This window comes from Aulonocara sp. 'chitande type north' Nkhata Bay, linkage group LG1 (assembly GCF_057382095.1).
Source record: "Aulonocara sp. 'chitande type north' Nkhata Bay isolate Kocher_YH1m ecotype deep benthic linkage group LG1, A_spYH_male_GT1.1, whole genome shotgun sequence".
Taxonomy (NCBI): Eukaryota; Metazoa; Chordata; class Actinopteri; order Cichliformes; family Cichlidae; genus Aulonocara; species Aulonocara sp. 'chitande type north' Nkhata Bay.
In genome coordinates this window covers 2,759,387-2,779,341 of record NC_141344.1, presented here as the reverse complement: position 1 = coordinate 2,779,341, position 19,955 = coordinate 2,759,387, and the positions used below count along the sequence as shown (strand labels likewise).

General features: G+C 42.1%; 1 protein-coding gene across 2 annotated transcripts; it reads left to right on the top strand.

Moving 5' to 3' along the window:
- Nucleotides 1-550: 550 nt before the first annotated feature.
- Nucleotides 551-9,792, top strand: LOC147338488 (annexin A2-like). Of its 2 annotated transcripts, none has more exons than XM_086292548.1 (13): nucleotides 551-687; nucleotides 3,425-3,486; nucleotides 4,026-4,119; nucleotides 5,694-5,788; nucleotides 6,855-6,968; nucleotides 7,096-7,186; nucleotides 7,293-7,372; nucleotides 7,818-7,877; nucleotides 8,332-8,425; nucleotides 8,775-8,870; nucleotides 9,068-9,126; nucleotides 9,219-9,341; nucleotides 9,450-9,792. In XM_086292548.1, exons 2-13 carry the CDS (start codon nucleotides 3,436-3,438, stop codon nucleotides 9,507-9,509), a joined length of 1,017 nt encoding a protein of 338 aa, XP_086148674.1. In that variant the 5' UTR covers nucleotides 551-687; nucleotides 3,425-3,435; the 3' UTR covers nucleotides 9,510-9,792. The 2 variants fall into 2 exon arrangements, with proteins under 2 accessions (XP_086148674.1, XP_086148755.1); XM_086292629.1 differs by lacking the exon at nucleotides 551-687 and adding an exon at nucleotides 3,156-3,346.
- Nucleotides 9,793-19,955: the final 10,163 nt, after the last annotated feature.

Sequence of the window (19,955 nt, the reverse complement as noted above, 5' to 3'; positions counted from 1 at the left end):
TGCATTCAGAAGACTTTTAGAAAACCTGACCTCTGACCTTGAGGTTTTTAGCAGATGCATCTATGGTATCAATCTGAAAATCCTAGGTGACTTCCTTCTCGAGTTATTGCATTTAAAGCTTAGGTGTTCACATCTTCTGCCCACCAGCCCGACGGGGTGACGACAAAGATAACAAGCTAAAGTCGGTGACCTCCTGTGGACCCCGCTCTGCCACGACACTTGAGAAAGGCAGACTGACTCTGTGGTTATATAACCAACTTGTTAGGCCCATCGGATGATATAAAACTAGCAGCCTGACTTCACCTGACTGATCACCGAGCAGAAACCTTTCTGAATCGCCCTCATTCACTTTGCTTTGTTTCATGAACTTGACTCACAGACGATGCAGGAAGGAGTTAAATCATGAGCTCAGATTGAATTTAAGAAAAAATTTGTATCTAACTTTTAAAGCCTCCCACCAGCCAGCCAGCCAATAAGAATCGAGTGTTTTCTCGGCCCCTGGCGAGGCGATTTGAGCCTCGCTGAGGAATTTCTGCCCATGTGTCCAGCCTGATGTGTAAAACTCAGTGAGTCATGCAGGCAGTCAGAAGGCAGAGTGTGTGTGTGTGTGTGTGAGTCAGCCTGTATTTAAACACCACACCCAGCCTCGTCCTGGCTCATAACGGAGCTGCTGCTGCGTCTCTAAAGGTAAGAACTCATCAGAGTGAGCGGGGATATCGGGATATCAGAGAGCTTTAGCAGCAGGAACGATTTACGACTTTTCTTCTTTTTTCTACTTCAAAGAGTCAAAAAAGAACGAATCGTGTTTGTTTCCTTACTTAGCAATGACTGGAGGCTTTTATTTTGAAGCCTAGAGGATGGAGAAGTAGTTTCACTTACTTTTAAAGTATTTTTTAACCAAACATTCAGAAACAAAACCATCAATTCAAGTGTTTGTTTGTAATCTTTTAAGCAGCATGAGCAGTTTTTACAAACGCTTCCTCTAAAATCCGCCAAAATAAGAGTGAAATGAGTGAAACCTAAAGCCACCGGTGATTAATGCTGGACAGAGAAGCTGCAAACAACAGTGATTTTATAAAGCTGAAGTGCTTTGTTGATGTAAAATGTCTGCGGGGTTATAAAGCTCAAAGTCCGCTGCAGATGGAGTCGTTCTGTCGTGCATGGAGCCGAGCCGCCGCCTCGGAGCGATAAATGAGGACTGGCTGCAGTTCGCTGTGCTTTCATGTCGCCTTTCATTCTTCAAGCTGCTCAACTTATGTTAGCAACTAAAGTGAGTGCGTGGGCTCATTTCTGACTCTGAGTTTGGTTCAACAGGTAGTTTTAGGTTCTTCCAGATGTTTGGAAGTAAAAACAGCTTCACAGGGAAACATCGCTGTGACCATCATCTCCACACTGCTCTTTATCTATGACAGATGTACCCTCAGGCTCAGGGAAGCTCTTATTTTACACTTGGGTCGTAGAAACTACAGCTTGTTTTACAACAATATAAACCTGTAAAATATCTAAAAATCTGAGCTATATCTGTTGTATCTAAGGTGAAAACAACATTTCTCCCAGGACATTTACTTTTTCTGCAGCCCCAAAGAGCCCCAATCATTTTGGACCAGCTCAAGAGCACCCCCTATGGGACAGGCTTTCCAGACAGTGGGAGCTCCTGAAGACTAAATTAAGCTGGTAAACTTAAAGACACAGGAGTGAAAAAGGGTTAAAATGATATGGACTTTAAACATGACAGCAGTCCTACATACAGTACAGTAAAGAGACTACAGTATCAGAGAGAAAATCCACCAATCAGAGAGGAAGAAACCTCCAACGTAACCAGGCTGATGAAGCGGTAACCATCTGCAACGACTGGCTGAGGGTGAGGGGAGAAAAAGAGGAAACCATGAATAACAAACAAGAAAAAACTAACTGAGGGACAGAAAAGACCAAAATCTAAAGAACACAAATAAGGAGAAGTTCTCAGCGTATCACTGGAAGTCCCCCTGAGCCTATCGCTCCACTAAGCAGAGGTTTAGGGCCATCGGGGTCAGCTGATCCAGCTCTAACTATACGCTTTATCAAAAAGGAAAGCTTAAAACTAGCGGCATTGTTTTCTCTATCCAAACTGGGAGCTGGTTTCCAGCTGAAGGCTCTCCCAGTCTGAGAGCAAAGTGCTCTATTGGGGTGATAGGTCACTATGAGGTCATTAAGATAAGATGGGGCCTGATTATTTAAGACCTTGTATGTGAGGAGCAGGATTTTGAATTCTGGATTTAACAGGAAGCCAAAACAGGAGAAATCTGCTCTCTCTTTCTAGTCCCTGTCAGGACTCTTGCTGCAGCATTTTGGATCAGCTGAAGACTTTTCAGGGACTTTTGAGTATTTGAGGATAATAATGATTGATCAACTAGTTTTGGATGTTGAGTTGAAGGAGACTCTGGAAATATAATTATGACTCTGTAAACAACCATAATATTGTTTCTTCATGTAAAGATGCTTTTGCCATGTTGGGCCATTAGACACCAGCAGAAACAGAAATCATTACGAGTTTTAGAAATACTAAAAAAACTATACAAATATTTACAAACCACCCCCAAATTTCAATGCACTGATCGGTAAAACACTGCCCCCTGGTGGTGAATGTCTTAGTTACATATGGCGATGAGATCTACAAAAAGTACCTTTAATAAATACATTTTTGTGTGAAGTGATAGAAAAAAAACTTATTATTATTATTGGTGTCTCTTAGACGCTGCTATAGAAAACTGGGAAAGTACAAATTGTCAGATTGTTGTAAATTAATTTCTCTTTAACTATTAATCTGGTTGGTTCCCTGAGGATGTTAATCGGGACGTGTTCTCTCTGTGCTCCGTGATTTATTTCGATATGTAGAATTCCTCTTTGAACGGCAGCAAGCAGACGACGGGACGAGCCGAGACTTCAGGACTGTTTGTAGCAGCTGCGAGATGAAATGCTGGCAGAGTCTGTAAGAGGGTCAAAGGTGGAGGAAACTCTGCAGTAATCACTTTACAGCTTCAGCTTCACCGTGTTACACAACGCACTCGAGATTCCTGCAGATCTGTTTGATTCATGCTCCTTATCTGCACACACGCCCTCCGCTGGCACGTCCCGCTCAATAAATCAAACACCCCTCCAGCGTATGAGTGTTTACAGCCTGCTGGAGTCTGAAGGCCATTGTTGGTCTGTTTTTAGACAGTCAGAGGAGGAAACCCAGTGTTTCCACTCAAAGGTTAAAGAGGACATATCACAGCTCCAGAGACTCCTCCAGAGAAGCTCGACTGCCAGCAGGCTGCAGACTTTCTGATCCTGAACCTTCTCTCACTGCCTTTTTCTTAACTATCAAGTAAGCGATAACAGAAACTGTACGACTGCAGAAAATGATGTAAACTCACCTTTAAGCTGCTTGAACTGTGTGTTGCAGGTGAATCCATCATGGCGCTGGTGTCTGAGTTTCTGGGTCAGCTGACGCTGTCGTACAGTGGGGTGAGTCACCGATAACACAGCAATCACCATAAATGACTTTGATATATCAGGTTATTCCTCCAATTACTGATGAACCCAACTGTGCCCTAATTAGAGCAGCATTACATCACACTACTGGTACTGTACCATAACACAGGTCTCAGGTACTGGAGGCATTTCTGTGTTATTCAATGTTTTCTGCACACCTGAAAAAATCCAAACAAAAACAAAGCAGTGAACTGACATATTTTCACCACCTCAGATTCATTAAATTAACACAAGAATAATGAAGTCAACAATAAACAGAGAACAAGAGTCGTTCTCCACCTGGAGTTCATCTATACAGTTAGAAAGCAGATAAACTGATGACTGATCAGTGCTTCATTCAGAATTACTCCAACCTCAGAAAGCTGCCTGATGGAGAACTCCTCCCGTACCCCTGCGTGTGTCTCTAACAGTCTGTTGGGCATTACGAGGTTAAATCACAGCATCAGCGTCTCGTCCGGTGCTTTCTGTCAAGCAGCTAACAGGAGCTAATGGTCAGTTTCTGTCCTCTGTAGGAACCAGAGGCCAAATACCCCACCGTGGTGCCGGCCCGAGACTTCGACCCGGCCCGTGATGCTGCCAGGATCGACACGGCCATTAAAACCAAAGGTGAGCGAGTCCAGGAAAACTTCCTCCCTGATATTTCCCTGCCAAGCCCACCGGTCAGGAAGTTTCCACTGAGTTATGTAACTGTGATCCCACCACTTCTCTCTCCGAGTTTAACTGTTCAACTGTGCACAGGAAACACAGTGTCCACGACTCGGACATCACCGACACTGCAGCAACAGAGTTTTCTGATGGTGTTTCAGCTTCTTAACCGGTTTTTTAGCAATTAACGGATTACAAAAAGAGGAAAAGATATCGGTATAGCCAACAGTCAGGGGTTCAGAGCTTTGCTCAAGTGGATACTAGCTACTGTTTTACTGGTATTGTAATGGGCCTAATGGTTTATTAATGCTATGGTAACGAGTTTTAAGGAGATTTCACCATAACCAACCATGAGAAGAAAAAAAGTAGGCACTTTAAATCATGACCTTAAAGCTGCACATTTTATATATCTATTTATTTAAAAGTTATTTTAAAAAGTGGTTTTTGGTTGTTGTTGTTTTTTAAGTTATTTAAATAAAAACCTTTATTTTGAAAAGTTTTTTTTTGCTAGCTTAATGCTAGCTTTCCTGCAAACATAAATCAACTTAAAGCTATCTCAGGAAAATGGTGTCTAGAATAGATCTGAGTGACTAATTCAACCAAACTGATCTAGTAACTTAGCTGCTCATTTTCAGATTAGTTTATCAGCTAACGTTAGCTAGCTTGCCAAATTTATTCAGCAGCTAATATGACCCATAATGCTAATTGGTGCAAATTCATGCACAATGTGAAACGGTAGTGATTTTAATGATCAATAAATGTGTACAGGTAGAAAGCAAAATGCATAATGTATAATATGTAGCTTCTACAGTAACATCCAACATGCCTACAGCTATAACTGAGCCACACATCATGAATCAGACACAGGTAGCCTCATCACGTCCACGTCAGCTTCGGAGTCATTACACTGTCAATATGCTCATTACAGTAAATGCAAAGGAGTGTTTGTCTTGTTAATAACAAATTTGTTCTGAGGTTAATTATTGTAGTATTTACAAAAACAGCAAAAAGGTTGAGCAACAAAAAAAAATCCTGATGGAAAGAGGAAGGAAGAACACGGGGACATAAAATCCGAACAAATAAAAGCTCCCAGCACTCTGAATCACAGGGTAACACATCTGTTCACATCTGTCCTCTTCAAAGTACAACATAATTTCATCTGCCTGGAAAGTGACTCACTCAGACGCTGCAGAGGACTTGCTGAGCGAGGCTCGGCCTCCATTTTCCAGCTTCCTTTGTGAGAGCTGCTGGAAAAGCAGGATGTCCCTCGGCAGAGAGACTTCCAGCATCAGAACAAAAGAAACTGCTGGAGATAATCAGAGGAACAGTTTATCAGGGTCAAAGTCACTTGTAATGATGACGGATACCTGAACCGTCACCATTCTCACTGGCCCTGTGAGAATGTGTGATCTCTGATTCTTTAGAAAAATAATAAAGACGTATGCAATCAACAGGCGAAAGTTGTTTTGACGTCTGTATATGGTATTTGGTAGTTGAAAACAGTAAGTAACTTAGTTTCTTTGACAAATTTGCAGGTGTGGACGAACAGACCATCATCGACATCCTGACGAGACGGAGCTGCGAGCAGCGCAGAGAGATCGCCTTTGAATACGAACGATTTGCCAAGAAGGTCAGAGATGCTTCGCTGTTAACGAACAAAAATGAACCTTTAACGTATACGTTACTTTCATTATTTCAATCAATCAATATACAGAAACTAATCAGGGCCATCAGTTAATCACATTTTAATTTAAATCTTGGCTTCCAGTGATTATTAAAACCAGATAACTGAGGTCAAATTATTTCTGTTGCATTTTGTTCGTTGTGAGTGAAAATGTTATATAATCATTGACCAAATAGCTTAGAATTTTTAAGGGTAGTCTTATAGAATAATTAAAAAATAATCACCAAAATGTTTCTGGTAATTTCCCTAAATATGAAAAATAAACGTAAAAATTTGTTGTTTTTTCCCCAGTTTTTACTCAGTAACGTTTAAATATAAATTAAACAATAAATCATTCAAAATAAATCGACCCTGATTGATTGATATTAACAATGATCTTGGATAATAACTTATAAGGATAAAAATAAGGAAATAAAAGAAACATCAAAAAGAAATTTGCTAAACATGATCTAGAGATTATCGCACAGATCAATCAGCTGGATGATGTAATTTACATTCATTTTAATATAAAAACAAATCACGACTGCCACTACTTTTAATTTTTGGCAAACTTATAATTTCATAAATTATCTTCAGAGTTTTTCATGAACCGACAAACTTTTGGTGGACAACAAAAGTCAGCAACACTGAGATTATTTTTTAAATCTTGTTTTAATAAATGGGATATTATTATTATCATGAATAAAATAGCGATTTCTGTAATGACAGGAAAATAACTGTACACAAACCAAACTTGCATAAACCTGAAGTCCACAGACAACCCTCCATTTGGAGCCTGATGTAAACCCAAAGGCCGTGAAGCAGCCATGGTGGTAATCCAGCCAACAGCTAACATCTCATGCTTCGAATCATGAGCCAAAAATAGAACCTTTACTCTGAAGGTCGATGGAAAATGAAGGAAACTGACAAACAGAAAAGGCAGTGAGAAATACAACAGATCCTGAACTTTTTGCTTTTGTACAAATGATTATTTCTAAAGTGATTTTTAACCCTGTGTCTGTGGTTGTGTCAGGATCTGGTCAGTGCCCTGAAGGGGGCGCTATCCGGTTCTCTGGAGGCTCTGATTTTGGGTCTGATGAAAAGCACCGCTCAGTATGACGCCTCGGAGCTCAAAGCCTCCATGAAGGTCAGTGTCACGCTAAAGACCAAATGAACATGGCTCACCGGGTATCTGAACGTTCCAGAAAAGACTCACTCTGATAGCTGAGAGCTGCTGTTGGATGTTTCACACAGTTTGGGGTTTTTTCATGCAGGGACTGGGGACCGACGAGGAGACCTTAATCGAGATCGTCTGCTCCAGGAACAATGAAGAACTAGCTGAGATCAAGAGGGTTTACAGAGACAGTGAGTCACGTTTCAGGAACCTGAAAATACTAAATAAATATATAACAGAGGTTTTCATGAGCTAAAGGCAAAAAGTGAGAGAATGTGACTTTGACTTTCTCTGCAGTGTTTAAGAAGGACTTAGAGAAAGACGTCGCAGGAGACACGTCGGGAAACTTTGCTAAACTGCTGCTGGCTCTGGTTCAGGTAGGACTTCATTTATCTTCACAAAGCAGGAAATATAAGAACTCTGACAGGTTCCCATAAAATCCTAAAAATGATGTTTCACATACAACACAGGAAATGTTATTGTGAGTATCGGGTCTGTGTTTAACTGCAATAACACATCTGACTTCATTTTGACTTTAGTGGATTTGGTAAAAATATTTCAGAGAACTAAATATTTTCTAAGAACAGTTAAATATTCAGACAGATATGAAAAAACCTACAGAAACTACTTTCACAATATTTAATAATAAGTTGATAGACTTTGTCAGACAGTGTCAGTTACACTGGTTTCTCACCGACACTCTGAAAACACGAATGCTTTTCTAGGATATTTATAGTTTTGATGCTTGGATAAGAAAATGAGCTTTGATTTATTTTAGTCGACAAAAACCTGTTTTTATTTAATCTGTTCTTTTTTTCACAGACGAGACGAGATGAACCTTCGAATGTCGTCGACTATGAAAAGATTGATGAGGATGCCAGAGTAGGTCAAAATATACTTTTTTTTTCTTTAAAGGTACTTTTTGTAAATTCACGTGACTTAAAAATGCTTTGAAACCTTCTAAGAGTTAAAGTTATCAAAAGAATATGAAAAAACAAAAGAAAGTGACCGTTATTGAACGGGGTAGAAGAGTAATCATTGTTACAGCGATGGCGTGAAATAAACGGGGGTGGACCAAAAATAATGATGAAACTTTGAAGCAACGTGTCTGAAAACATCTCGGTGCCCCCTGGTGGTGAAAGTTAAAACTCACAGGACATGATTACAAAAAGCACCTTTAAAGACTTGAAACGAGGTTTGGTGTCCTCTGAGGGGATAATCTATTCAGAGGTATAACTGTTAGTTTTGTACATGTGCTTTTTCTCTTTTTTATGTAAACCTGACCTTTTTTTTCACAATTTCTTCATTAAACCGTCCTCCTGTGTGAACCTCCCAGGCTCTGTATGAAGCCGGAGTGAAGAGGAAGGGAACCGACGTGGTGACCTGGATCGAAATCATGTCTCAGAGAAGCGTCCCCCACCTGCAGAAAGGTGAACTGCATCCTCAACACTGATGCAACAAAGCTTTATTTATACAGACAGCACATTACAGTGCTAATGTAAAACTCAGTCAATAACTAAGAGCAATAAAAACAAAACAAAAAGGCAAACGACACCAACAATAGGCCAGAAAACACGAGAACTATAAATATAAGCAGGACAGATGAAATGAAATACTAAACAACAGGAAATGTAATGAAACCTACAAAATAAGACCCATGAAACCAACAAATGTACAAATAATATGGAATTATAGTTGTATACTTGAAAGAAACCAGTGCTGTGAAAAAGCATAGCTTGTGTTTGAAGTCTTACGTTTAATGTGTGTGTTGTGTGTCAGTGTTTGAGAGGTATAAGAGCTACAGCCCCTACGACATGAAGGAGAGCATCAGGAAGGAGGTGAAGGGGGATCTGGAGAAATCCTTCCTCACTCTGGGTACGTCTAAGAAACATCAAATATTCAAGTCACAGATTTAGACCCGGTTTAACGGGGAAACCGAGCACGAGGGCAAGTCTCGTTTTCATTTTCAGCCACACGTTAAAAGAAATAGACGCCATCAGAACAAAGTAAGAGTGAAATTCTACTTCACGGTGACAGGACACATTAAGCAGGTGTGTATCGTTTGTCCACAGTGGAGTGCTTTGAAAACAGGCAGCTGTACTTCGCCAGCAGACTCAACGAAGCCATGAAGGTGAGTTTCCCACGTTTCTGTCCAACGTTTCCACCTGGAACTAAACATAACACCTCCTCCTTCTCCGTCCATGCTGACATTTTGTGTCTCAGAGTAAAGGAGCGAAGGAGAAGGTGGTGACCAGGATCATCGTTTCTCGCTGTGAAGTCGACCTGATCAAGATCAGAACAGAGTTCAAGAAGCATTTCAAGAGGTCGCTGTACCAGACCATCACTGTGAGTCCTGCAATATCCCACACACACGGAGGGCATCGAACACACCACGGAGAGGGCATGTTTGTGTTTATTGCCGATGGATAATTTTGTGTGTGCGTTTGTGTTTAGGAGCACACTAAAGGAGACTATCAGAAAGCTCTGCTCAGTCTGTGCGGAGGAGACGACTGAAACTACATTTCCCAGAGGGCCGCAGGGCCTTCAACCATCAGATGAAATCCTTCACGGTGCTCAGATTAACCCTCTCAGGCTCAAATTAAGTTTTTGTTGCTAATGCACAAAAGAATACCTGCAGTGGTACTTCTGAGTAAAAAAACTCATAAAATATGTATGTGGGGTAATCGGGTTGTTAGTTTTTAACTGTTGCAAATCGGCAACGCCTGCCTCGAGAGGGTTAAACATGTTTGTCTCTGTGATCGACGTCAGTTTGTGGAATAAAAAACGGGAAAAGAAATGATTTGTCTTTGTGTTGTTTGAGTGAAAGAACACCAGGGGGCAGCAGAGGCATGTTTAACACTGCGCAGGCCGCAGTACAGGAAACCACGAAGGATCAAACTCCGTGTTAAACACACACAGATGGCCTCGTTTACAAGAATCACATTGAGAATAAAATCTAAAAAAAATAAAAGTTTAACTAAAAACGCCAAAAATAAAAAACAGAAAATTATTTTTTCTAATAAAAATTAGAAAAAAAATCACTTCCTTTTAAGTCCATCTCTTAGTTCTCAAATCAGGTTATGGATTAAACTGTTCTTATACTCTGACATGCTGATTTTTTGTCACTGAAATAAAGACATCAGATAATTACTGCCATTTTATTTTTTTAAAAATTCCATTTGACTCTTTTTCTGGAAAGGGGACCAAAGTGTATGACCTTTATTCTGGAGCCACGTTTATCAGATCTGATTTATGCAGTTATTCATATTCAGGTTTTATAGACAATAAAATTACAGTCACTGCTTTTCGTCTTCGTGTAAATCAGCGCTGGCTCGTTCGTGGTTGTCTGCCGTGTGGAGAGACTTGATGTGCAGCAGGTTTAAGTTAACCACTGAGCCATAAACATCCTGAATGATTCTTTAACTCACAGAGCAGGATAACTCTGAGCTGTTTTCGCTGTTATTATGCGGTTTGGTCCACGAACACGTTGGTTTGGATTCTGTCAGGCTGCCGCGCTGAAAATAAAATCCGAAGCTGGCTCTCCTGACGATTGATCAGTGTTTGTAGGATCAAAGTCTGTATTTGATGTCAAAATATTGGTTATTAATTAGTCCCCGGCAGACTGACGTAGACACATATTTGTGGTGTGTGTTTGTGTTTGTACGGCTCCGCTGCTCCTGCGGCTTGTTTTTCCTTTAATCGTTCGTAGGTTTTCTGTTGTTTGTTTGCTGCTAATTTTTTAATTAAAGATGCTGATTTTACCTCGAGCAACACTCGCCGATTTGCATTTGTGGAGCTGAGGAAAAAAAGCTTTTGCTGTGTAGAGAGAGAGGAAGAAGAGGAGGAAGAAAGAGAGAGCAGAGAGCTGAGAAAAAGATTTGAATCTCCATGTTCACTGTGAAGAAATCTGACCTGAACTAAGAAGTCAAACAGTTCAACTTCCAACTTCCATTCCAAGGAATATAATTTAGCATCTAAGCTATAATGATATTCTTTTTTTGTTTATGCACCTATAGCTGCAGTTCCTCTAATGTCCACTGGAAGCTCCAGCAGTGAGTCAGTGTCCACAGACTGCAATGTTAAAATGTCATAATTAGCAGAAATCTCCGAATTATGATTCCTGGACCTCTGCACTGTGTTTGTGCTGTTGGAGCCTTTGGGGGCATTTGTAAGGATATCATGTGACCAATAATATGGCTGCTGTGAGGTCACCGTACTGTCCGAGAAAGCGGAGCATGATGTCACTGAGCATTAACAAGCTCTCAGACAGTCTGTGGTTGCTAACCAAGCTTGCTAGCATTAGCTCCATTAGATCTAAAAACCAAGATGGCGGACATACAAATTATAAAGGCTTTTTATAGGTTTTGCTGTTACGGTTTGTGTGTTTTATTAATATGCTCGGACATTTTATCAGAGCCTCTGGCGTCTCACATTCATGCACACGGAGTCACTTTCTTTAAGAGTAATTAATAATTTAATAGCATGACCTGTTTCTAACCAGCAGGTGATGCTGGTGTGAGAATGATCAAATTTAAGTGAATAGTAAACTGCTTGTAGAGGCTACGCTTGAAGCCACTGAGGTGTTTGAGGCGGCGTTGACGCGATGCCACCGTTATGAATGAAACTACAGAGGAAGTCCAATAACTCCAGCCGCACTTATCTGGTCCGTTTAACACATTTATTGCTCACCATCGGTTGCATTACTTGTTCGACAGTTTCTCTTAGCGTCCACCATGAATCACAACTGTCACAAACTCGTTGCTCCTTCCAACCAACAACACTTGACGCTAATGAAATTTGCCTACCTTAAATATTAGTTTACAAACACTAAAAGTGACCCCTAGTGCCACACATAAGGTAATAAATGCAAAAATGACTCTTACGCTGCTTTTAATTAAGGCACACCTTTCCTCCCACAGGTAAATATGGAGGAAAAGATGGTTTAGGGATTCTTAGGCAGCACCTGGCTGAGAATCCCAAGGTTTTAATGCTTTCTTCAGTACTGCAGTGGGGGTTGTTGAACGTTCACTGGCTCATCACAGTCAGAGCTGCTAACACAGATTCTCCAACCTGTGAACAGCCACGAGCTACAGTAACAGCTCACAGGTGTCACTTTCCACTCTTAGATCACCTCTTCGTTCAGACGTGGATCAAAGTCGTGGGGAGATTTTGTGATAATGAAGTCGGCAGCAGCTCTACAGACTGAGTGTCGCTCTGCTGACCTCTGCGAGCATTATTTGTTTAGAGCCCGGCTAATCCTCGATTGTCACGCTCCTCTAATCCCATCGCTGGCCTTCCTTCTGAATCCCACCGCCTCCCCCCTTTCTCCTCACACACAGACTTCAGAAATCACCACGACCGCCACTCCAGCATGAACCAAATGTCAGCCTCAAATTATAGCCGCCGCTCTACCATAGGTCACAGCTCATCAAATGTATGTGGAGGACTGAGGAGGGGAAACTAGCAGAGGAGGCGGGGTTAATAAAAAACAAACAACCTGTGCTGAGATTAAAGAAAGATGGTGACCATGTTTAACCACTTCTGTTTCTACCTCTGACCTTTAATTTTGGTCCAGAGTGAAAAATTAAAAGTAAAAACTCTTAGACCAACACACCTTCTACCTTTACTGTCCAACAGCGGCTGTCCTGTGGCGATGGTTGGGTTAACGGGTAAACTAGAAACAGGAGGCAGAACTAAAAGATCAGCAAACAGCAAAACAACGAAACTAAAAGTAAAACTCAGTCTAAGGGAGCTCTGGCTAAAATCATCAAGATTCTGTCCACTTTCACTCGCCTACTCTTAAACAGGAAGTGGTTATTCGTTGTTGGTAACCTAAACTACAACAGGAAAATCCACCTGTTAGCCTTAACGTGGAGATTTGTAGATAATAGTGCGATGTGGAGGACAACCTGTCTGTGACAAGATCATCAGACAAGATCAAGTGTACCAAAGCAGAGACGGAGTGAAAGTGGACATCTTTGGTCTTTCAACATAAAACTCAGACGGGGCAGTACAAAATAAACGCCGCTTAGACTGCTTGGCTAACATAAACTAATGTAAATCTATCTATCATCTGTTTATAACCCGGTGATGTCATGTTCTGGACTGACACAAGACGGCGTTAAACATCTCGAGTCAGTGCAGTGGACGGTATCATTATACATGTGGTGTTTCATGTGCATTTTAAAGATACGTTGTGTAGTTGAAAACTTTGACGACATTTTACCGATGAGTGTTTTCGATGTGTGCAGCTGGTTTTAATGTTTAATGTTTCTTTTACTCATCTTTCCTTTTCCCAGGCTCTACCTTTAACAGGAAACTGTACTCAGTGTAAATATGTACTTTGCCTGGTTAACTCACTGCACCATCATGTGGTACAAACTGGTATTACATGAAAGTACAGCCCCTGCTCTGATTCAGCTCAAGCCAATATCTCTTAAACACATTCAAAGATGACGTAAAGTCATGAGGTCATAGCCATTGTTCCTTCATCTTCTAATTATATAATTAGATAATTGTTCAGATGACATTCTTCAGATAATTTCTGAAAGAAAAATGTATTTGAATTTATTCTGTTTAAATATTTATTTTTGATATTTTTCTTGTATGTCTGTGGAAGCAGCTGAATGAATAATGTTTGAATGACTGATGATTTGAGGTGTTTTCAATCATCTGTTTTTCAGTCATAACCCTGATTCACAAGGAGCCGCTCTCTGCTCGGACTCCCCTCGGTCGTGGTCCCGCCGCAGGTTTGGTTTTAATGGTGGCGTTGCTCTCGGCTGCTTCGTCTCAGACCGGTCTCTCCTGGATTTCTTTTTTATTGTCACTGAGCAACCAAAATGTTCCCAGATTAGAAAAAAAAAGGTGGACACCTGAGTCGTTCTTCCAGCTGTGAACGTGGATAATTTACAGGAAGAAGCAATTACAGAAGATTTGAGAGATAAAAAGACAAACGATTCATGCATAATGCAGAGCAGCAGATTTCACTGAAACCATTTAGTGTCTTTTCAGCTCGAATCAAAGCTTCAAGTCCTGAATTCTGATGAGCGCACCAGGCGGCCGCGATCTGGAAAATGAACAATTAAGAAGCGCGTTGCTAATTAAGCGCAGAGATCAAGCGCCTTTCTCTCCCCGCCCTCGAGGAGCTTCTTCCACCGGGCCCACTTTGATCAAAGCGAGGCCCCGAGCGGCGATCGAGCCCCGCGACGGCGCGTTTCCCCCGCTGGCTAAACGCGGATTAGCACTCAGAAGAGAGAGGAGCAAAAACCGACAGAGGCAGAAAACACAACAAATATTTCCTGCTGAAGGATCCATGAAAGCCGCGGCTTGTTGAATCATCATGAGTGAAAACAAAGAGGCCCGCTGCTCTCTGCAACTCTGCTCTCCGAAGCCAAATGCAAATGGAGCAGCTGTAAAAGTTTGATTCGCGCATGTTTAATGTTCCTCATTCCTTTTCTTCTGCTCTTGTTCTTGGGGAACATGCAAAGTTTATCAGCAGGGCCTGCGTCCCGGCTTTCATGTCGGGCCTCAGCACGTCGACGGCGCCGCTGACAGAGATTGAGGAGTCAGGTAGGAGCAGAGTTCGCCTGCAGGGCCGCGTGACGCCCGTGTCTGCTAATCGGCGCTGACGTGCTCCTGATGGCAGCCCTTCATTAGAAGCTCCTTTAAAGGAGCTCCGACCTTCTGCGGGACCCGGCGCCCGCCTGTGTTGGCCTTTGATTCCCGCGCCTCCGCCGCTTTCAGCTCGTCATAATGACAGCGCCGCTGACAGCTCCTCGTCACGCGCCTCTTGTCGTCTTTTGTGGGAAGTTTTGCAACAATTAGCATAAATATTTGATCTCCTTCCGCCCTGATGCTGCTGCTGCTGCTGAAATGGGATCCGGCTGAAAGGCTGCCGGAAAACGGCAAACCTTTGTAAAGTGTACTTTTCTCCCCGTTAACATACAAAGATGAAGCGAGGGAGGCAAACAGCCAAACATATGTACCCTTTGTGGAATCTTTTATTGAACATATTTGGGAGCAAAGAGAGCAGAGTTTGATTACGAGGCAAATGCAAATCTCCCCACACTTGTACGCGTTATGTATTTCACACCAACTTATTTACATTCTAGATGGAAAGCAATCGGCTGGAAGTTTACCGAGGGAATCGCGGCTCCCCTGCCGACAGAGAGTCAAGAAACTTTCAGGTAAGTAGTGCAGAAAACTCACAGAGCAACTTTTCCGTCAGTTGTTGGCGGCGAGAAAACGAAGGCAGGAATGTGATAAGGCCATATTATGTTGTGCCAATTAATTTCTGTGTCTGCGAGCGCCCGCAGCCACCAGCAGCAAAATTAAATATATACTCACATGTGATTTCAAAGGGGGTGGAAACCCGGTGCCCACTGTGGAAGACTTTACTTAAGCTGGAGGAAGAGCATCATTAAAATTAAAGGCAGGCACAGAATTTTACCAGTCGCCGCCGCCGGCTACCGCTCAGCACTTCAAAACAAACCGCGCGGCCCGCCGACTCCAGTCAAACGCTCTTCGTTCACTATTTGATGCCGTCTGTTGGATCGGAGCTGATTATCTCCCCAGTGAAACATTCACCGAAAGAAAACGAGAAGAAAAAGGCGAAAACTCGAGAGAAACACGCAGCCTGAGATACGACCGGAGGCCCCGATTTGTTTGGACTAATCCAGTTTATCGAGGCTCATCGTGTGACCCAGAGAAATCCCACGAGTGCAGAAACCAGAACGTCGGTGTCCCGCCACGAGGCAGGAGCAATACTCCAGAATCATAGACTGGATATAAAAGATGGCTGTAGCCTGTAGGAATTGGCATTTTAACCAAATACACAGAGTGATATACACCGTGAGCGGTTCTGTGTATTTTTAACAATTACCCAGCTCACTATTAGTAGCTACAGCCACCTGTCAGTCACAGGCCACGCCCCTAATAATCCCTAAAACGATATGCCTTAAAACAGTTTAAACTGGTGTGTTATTAACTGCTCCCTAAACGTAAACATATTCATGATATAAGGTTATAACATGAGTCTATGGGGTCTGACTCACTGCTGGAGCCTCTGGTGGACATTAGAGGAACTGCAGCTTTTAGCACTCGAGCTTGCTGCCACCACACAGATAAAACTTGTGAAGCCCTGCCATGCATAACAGTGTGAATGGTTGATATGATTCCAGCTTTGGCTGTTGATTGGTTCTTTGGGGAAAGTGGTGGAACAACAACCGCCTTCACAGAGTCATCGATCGATTTAATCTCAGAACTCTTAGAGTGGCACGATGGAGGCTGGTGATCAGTAACAACAAACCAAAAAATATACTGTAAGACAAGGAAGAGTTTTACAAACTATTTTGATCTAACAAATAGATTATTTATATTTCTAAATCATGACCATCCCCAGTAGTCACTGTGACGTCAACCAACGGTTTGAGACATCCTGCTTTAAAAACCCAGCACGAGCATTTTTCCATCTTGGCCTTTTGATGTGATGAGTGATTACTGGTGACTACAACCAGAGACACCGCCCCCGCTGGACATTAAAAGAATGCAGGTTTATGACACTTACATTAGGAATCACACAGTAACTTCAGCACTGTTGACTGTTTCTGGTCTTCTTTAATGTTTCATTATTAAAACCTTTGAACAGAAGTGTTGGTAACGATCAGTCCCGAAGGCCTCCCTGTGTCCGTGGGCCTTCTTCTTCATGGATTATGAAACACGGTGTCGCTATCTGACAAATGCAGAATGTAAAGTTAAACAAAGGCATCATCATCACAGCATGATGGCTAACGGGAGTGTCACCGTGCGGCCACTTTAAAGAAGAAACGGGTAATGATGTGATTCAGAGCTGAGCTTTGATCCGACTCTGTTGGCAGTTTTCACCTCCTCGTCACAGTTCTCACTTTTGTTTTGTATATACTTTGTATGTCCAGCCCATCTCCACAGAAGATGGTGATTCTCTCCCACGTGCTCGCTCTTCAGTCTCTGAGAAACAGCTTTTCACTCCAAGACCCTCATCGTCATCTGTCACTGAACTTCCTAACAAAGCCGTCATGTAAATGGACTCAGTCAGCTGTGTCCTCCATCTCTGATCCTCCTCTCCTATATATATATCATCAGCATAATAACCCTCATCCACCCTCACCCGCCCCTGGGTGACCACAGGACTCCACCCACCTTCAGGCACTGGCAGCACCACTGGGATTTATTACCAAAGGCATGGAGGGGATCCAGCACAGGCTTCATTACAGGATGTCACTAACCCACGTCGACGACGTAAGATTCTGACATCTCGGCCAGCTCTGCTTCTTTGATTTAAGATTAGTTTATTTGGTGTAGTGTTGAGGAAAAAGGTCAGAGGACTCGCAGCAGCTCATCCATTATTTCTTACCAAAATTAAATTTCGCGGTACAAAGAAAAAAACACAGGGTATACTAAACTATTCTGTTAAAAAACAGCATGTAAATAACGGAACTAACCACAGTGTTTACCAGACTTTATTTCGGGGGTTTTTAGCTCTACAATCTTGATGGTTTACGAGACTCTCCTGGTCTCGCCGCCTGCTGGGACGCCATCTCGTCCCTGGCGCTCTTCAGGCTGAGCCAGGCCCCAATGAGTTATTATTACATCCTGGGAATATGCAAATTGAGGCAGAGCGACGGTGTGTATTTTTGATGGAAGAATACAAATCACTCCAGACATGACACTTTTTTAATTTTCCTGATGAATGTAAGTCTTCAGAAAGAGGAAGGATTGATGACGGGGCGTAATGAACTCTTTAGCACGTGGAAGCTCGCAGGCTTTTCATTACACCGTCCTGAGCGAAGACGCTCGGGATCCACGGATCTGTCCTGACCGGCTCACCGATGAACCTCGGGTCCAGGTCCAGGTCTGCACGGGGAGAAGAGTCTGTTTATATACACACATGTGATCGTGTTTTTACGAGCTCCATCAGTGCGCGGGGAGAGAAAAGGCGATGTATGTATCTTTGTGTCAACTGTTGCCTCTTCTTCCTTATCTCCCTCCCTCTCACTCTATCCCAGCATCCTCCTCTGTCACGCCAACCCTCTGCATGTCCTCTGTCACTACATCCATGAATCTTCTCAGAGGTCTTCTTTTTCTCCTGGCTGGCAGCTCCATCTTCATCATCCTTTTTTTTTAATCTACTCTCCCTCTCTGCACATGTCCAAACCATCTCAGCCTTGCCTCCATAACTTTGACTCCCACACTCAGAACAGCAAAGATTATAAACTGTATTTGAATCAGAGACTTTGCAAACATAATTGTACATCACCTAAATAAGAATAATATCTTGTATTTAAATAGGAATTTAATAACAATAAATATACTTTTACAGCTCGTAAAAACACAGAAACAGACAAATAAATATTCTCTAAAGCATTTAAAACTTAAATACTGACAAATGAGACCCACGCAGCATTTTTCACATCCTGACATAACGGTCAGAATAATTAGTGAAGTTGAGATTTGTCTATGTTTTCTTTAAAGGTATAGTGTGCACCGTCTTTATTACTAGATGTCAGTAGATTGCAGTAACTGAGCTCTGTTTTCTATCCCCCCCCAATTCAAGCATAACCCTACAGTGTCGCCTAGAGGACAAACATGTTTCAGTCAGCCAAGAGAAATCAAAAACATTTAGACTGCACCCCGAAATGACCGCGACACCAGACTTTTTCCCCATCCGTGTCAGTCTGCTGTTTACCTCAGCTGTCAATGCCGGGTGAGAAGTTTTCACTTGGCTGTAAAACTGTGTGAAAGGAGTGCGATATGAGTCGATGTGTCAGTGATGTTTGCTGAGGATATGCTGAACTGCTGGTAAGCTCTGCTGTTAGCCTCTGTTAGTAACTTTGTTGGACTCTGATGCTTGTATGTAATCAAACTGCTGTTTATGAGAGGGAAAGTTAGCCTAACGTTAGCTGGCATAATGTTGATTTACTTTTGGGCGGGCAATAACAATAATGATAATGTGCAATAAACATTCACTCATTCTTTTATTTATTTTTGCTCATATCTTTCTTGCACTTAAAAAACCCCCAAACAATTTAAGTTACTGTGTTTCGTGTTTAGTTGTGCCTAGTGCCTGCTGTTGTACTAGGCATCACTGTGCAATGACAATAAACTGTTGTCTTATCTCTATAACCAGCTTTTGTTGTTTGTTTAGCTCTTGTAGGCTGTTCAGAGACTGGAGGGTCACGCATCTGTGGGAATAAGTAATTGTGATATTATTGGGAATAAATAATCATGTTTATGCATCTTTCCATGTATTAGAGTCCTGACTGCAGTTTATGAGATGCAGCTTGAGGTGAGGAGGAAGAGGATTATGATCATTTTCGTTTCTTTGGTAAAGGGAACCGCTTCTTCAACAATAAAATATAGGTACGATCTTTCGTATGTTGAGCCTGAAGGTGCAGCCATGAATTTAAATGTCACGCCACGTGAAACCCTGTGATTTCTCTTCTGCTCAGCCTGTGTCATATATATGTGGCTGGTCTCTAGGTACATACGCAAACTGCGATTAGTTGGAAGACCGAACATGACGGCTACCACAAACTGCAATCTCGCGCTTATGTACTTTAAATAGTTTCATTGTTAGTTAACTGGAATTCAGTTCATTTTAAGATGTAATTACGCACTAACAAGTGCATATTCATGAGTACAGTATTATTTTTTTCTGTTAAGTAACCTCAAAAATGAATGACTGTACCTTTTAGTGTCGTGTTACCTTTGGCTCTTCAGCAACAGAATTGGTATCCGCCCACCGCTATCCAGTCGGCGAGTGGTTGCGGAAGCTTGCTGTTGCTAGGTAAAATCGGTCATTCTCTTTATGACTGATTTGTTCCTGCTTTTGGTACAAGATCTGACGCAAAACCCTTTATGAATCATGGGAGTAGTAGTCTCTACAGTTTGGCTTCATTTTTGTATTTCAGTCATCTCGACCAC

Excerpts from the sequence above, each read along its gene's own strand:
- LOC147338488 (XM_086292548.1), top strand. The coding sequence starts at position 3,436 with ATGGCGCTGGTGTCTGAGTTTCTGGGTCAGCTGACGCTGTCGTACAGT. Across the intron at positions 7,187-7,292 it reads CAAGAGGGTTTACAGAGACA|TGTTTAAGAAGGACTTAGAG; the intron begins GTGAGTCACGTT and ends CTTTCTCTGCAG. Across the intron at positions 7,878-8,331 it reads AGATTGATGAGGATGCCAGA|GCTCTGTATGAAGCCGGAGT; the intron begins GTAGGTCAAAAT and ends TGAACCTCCCAG.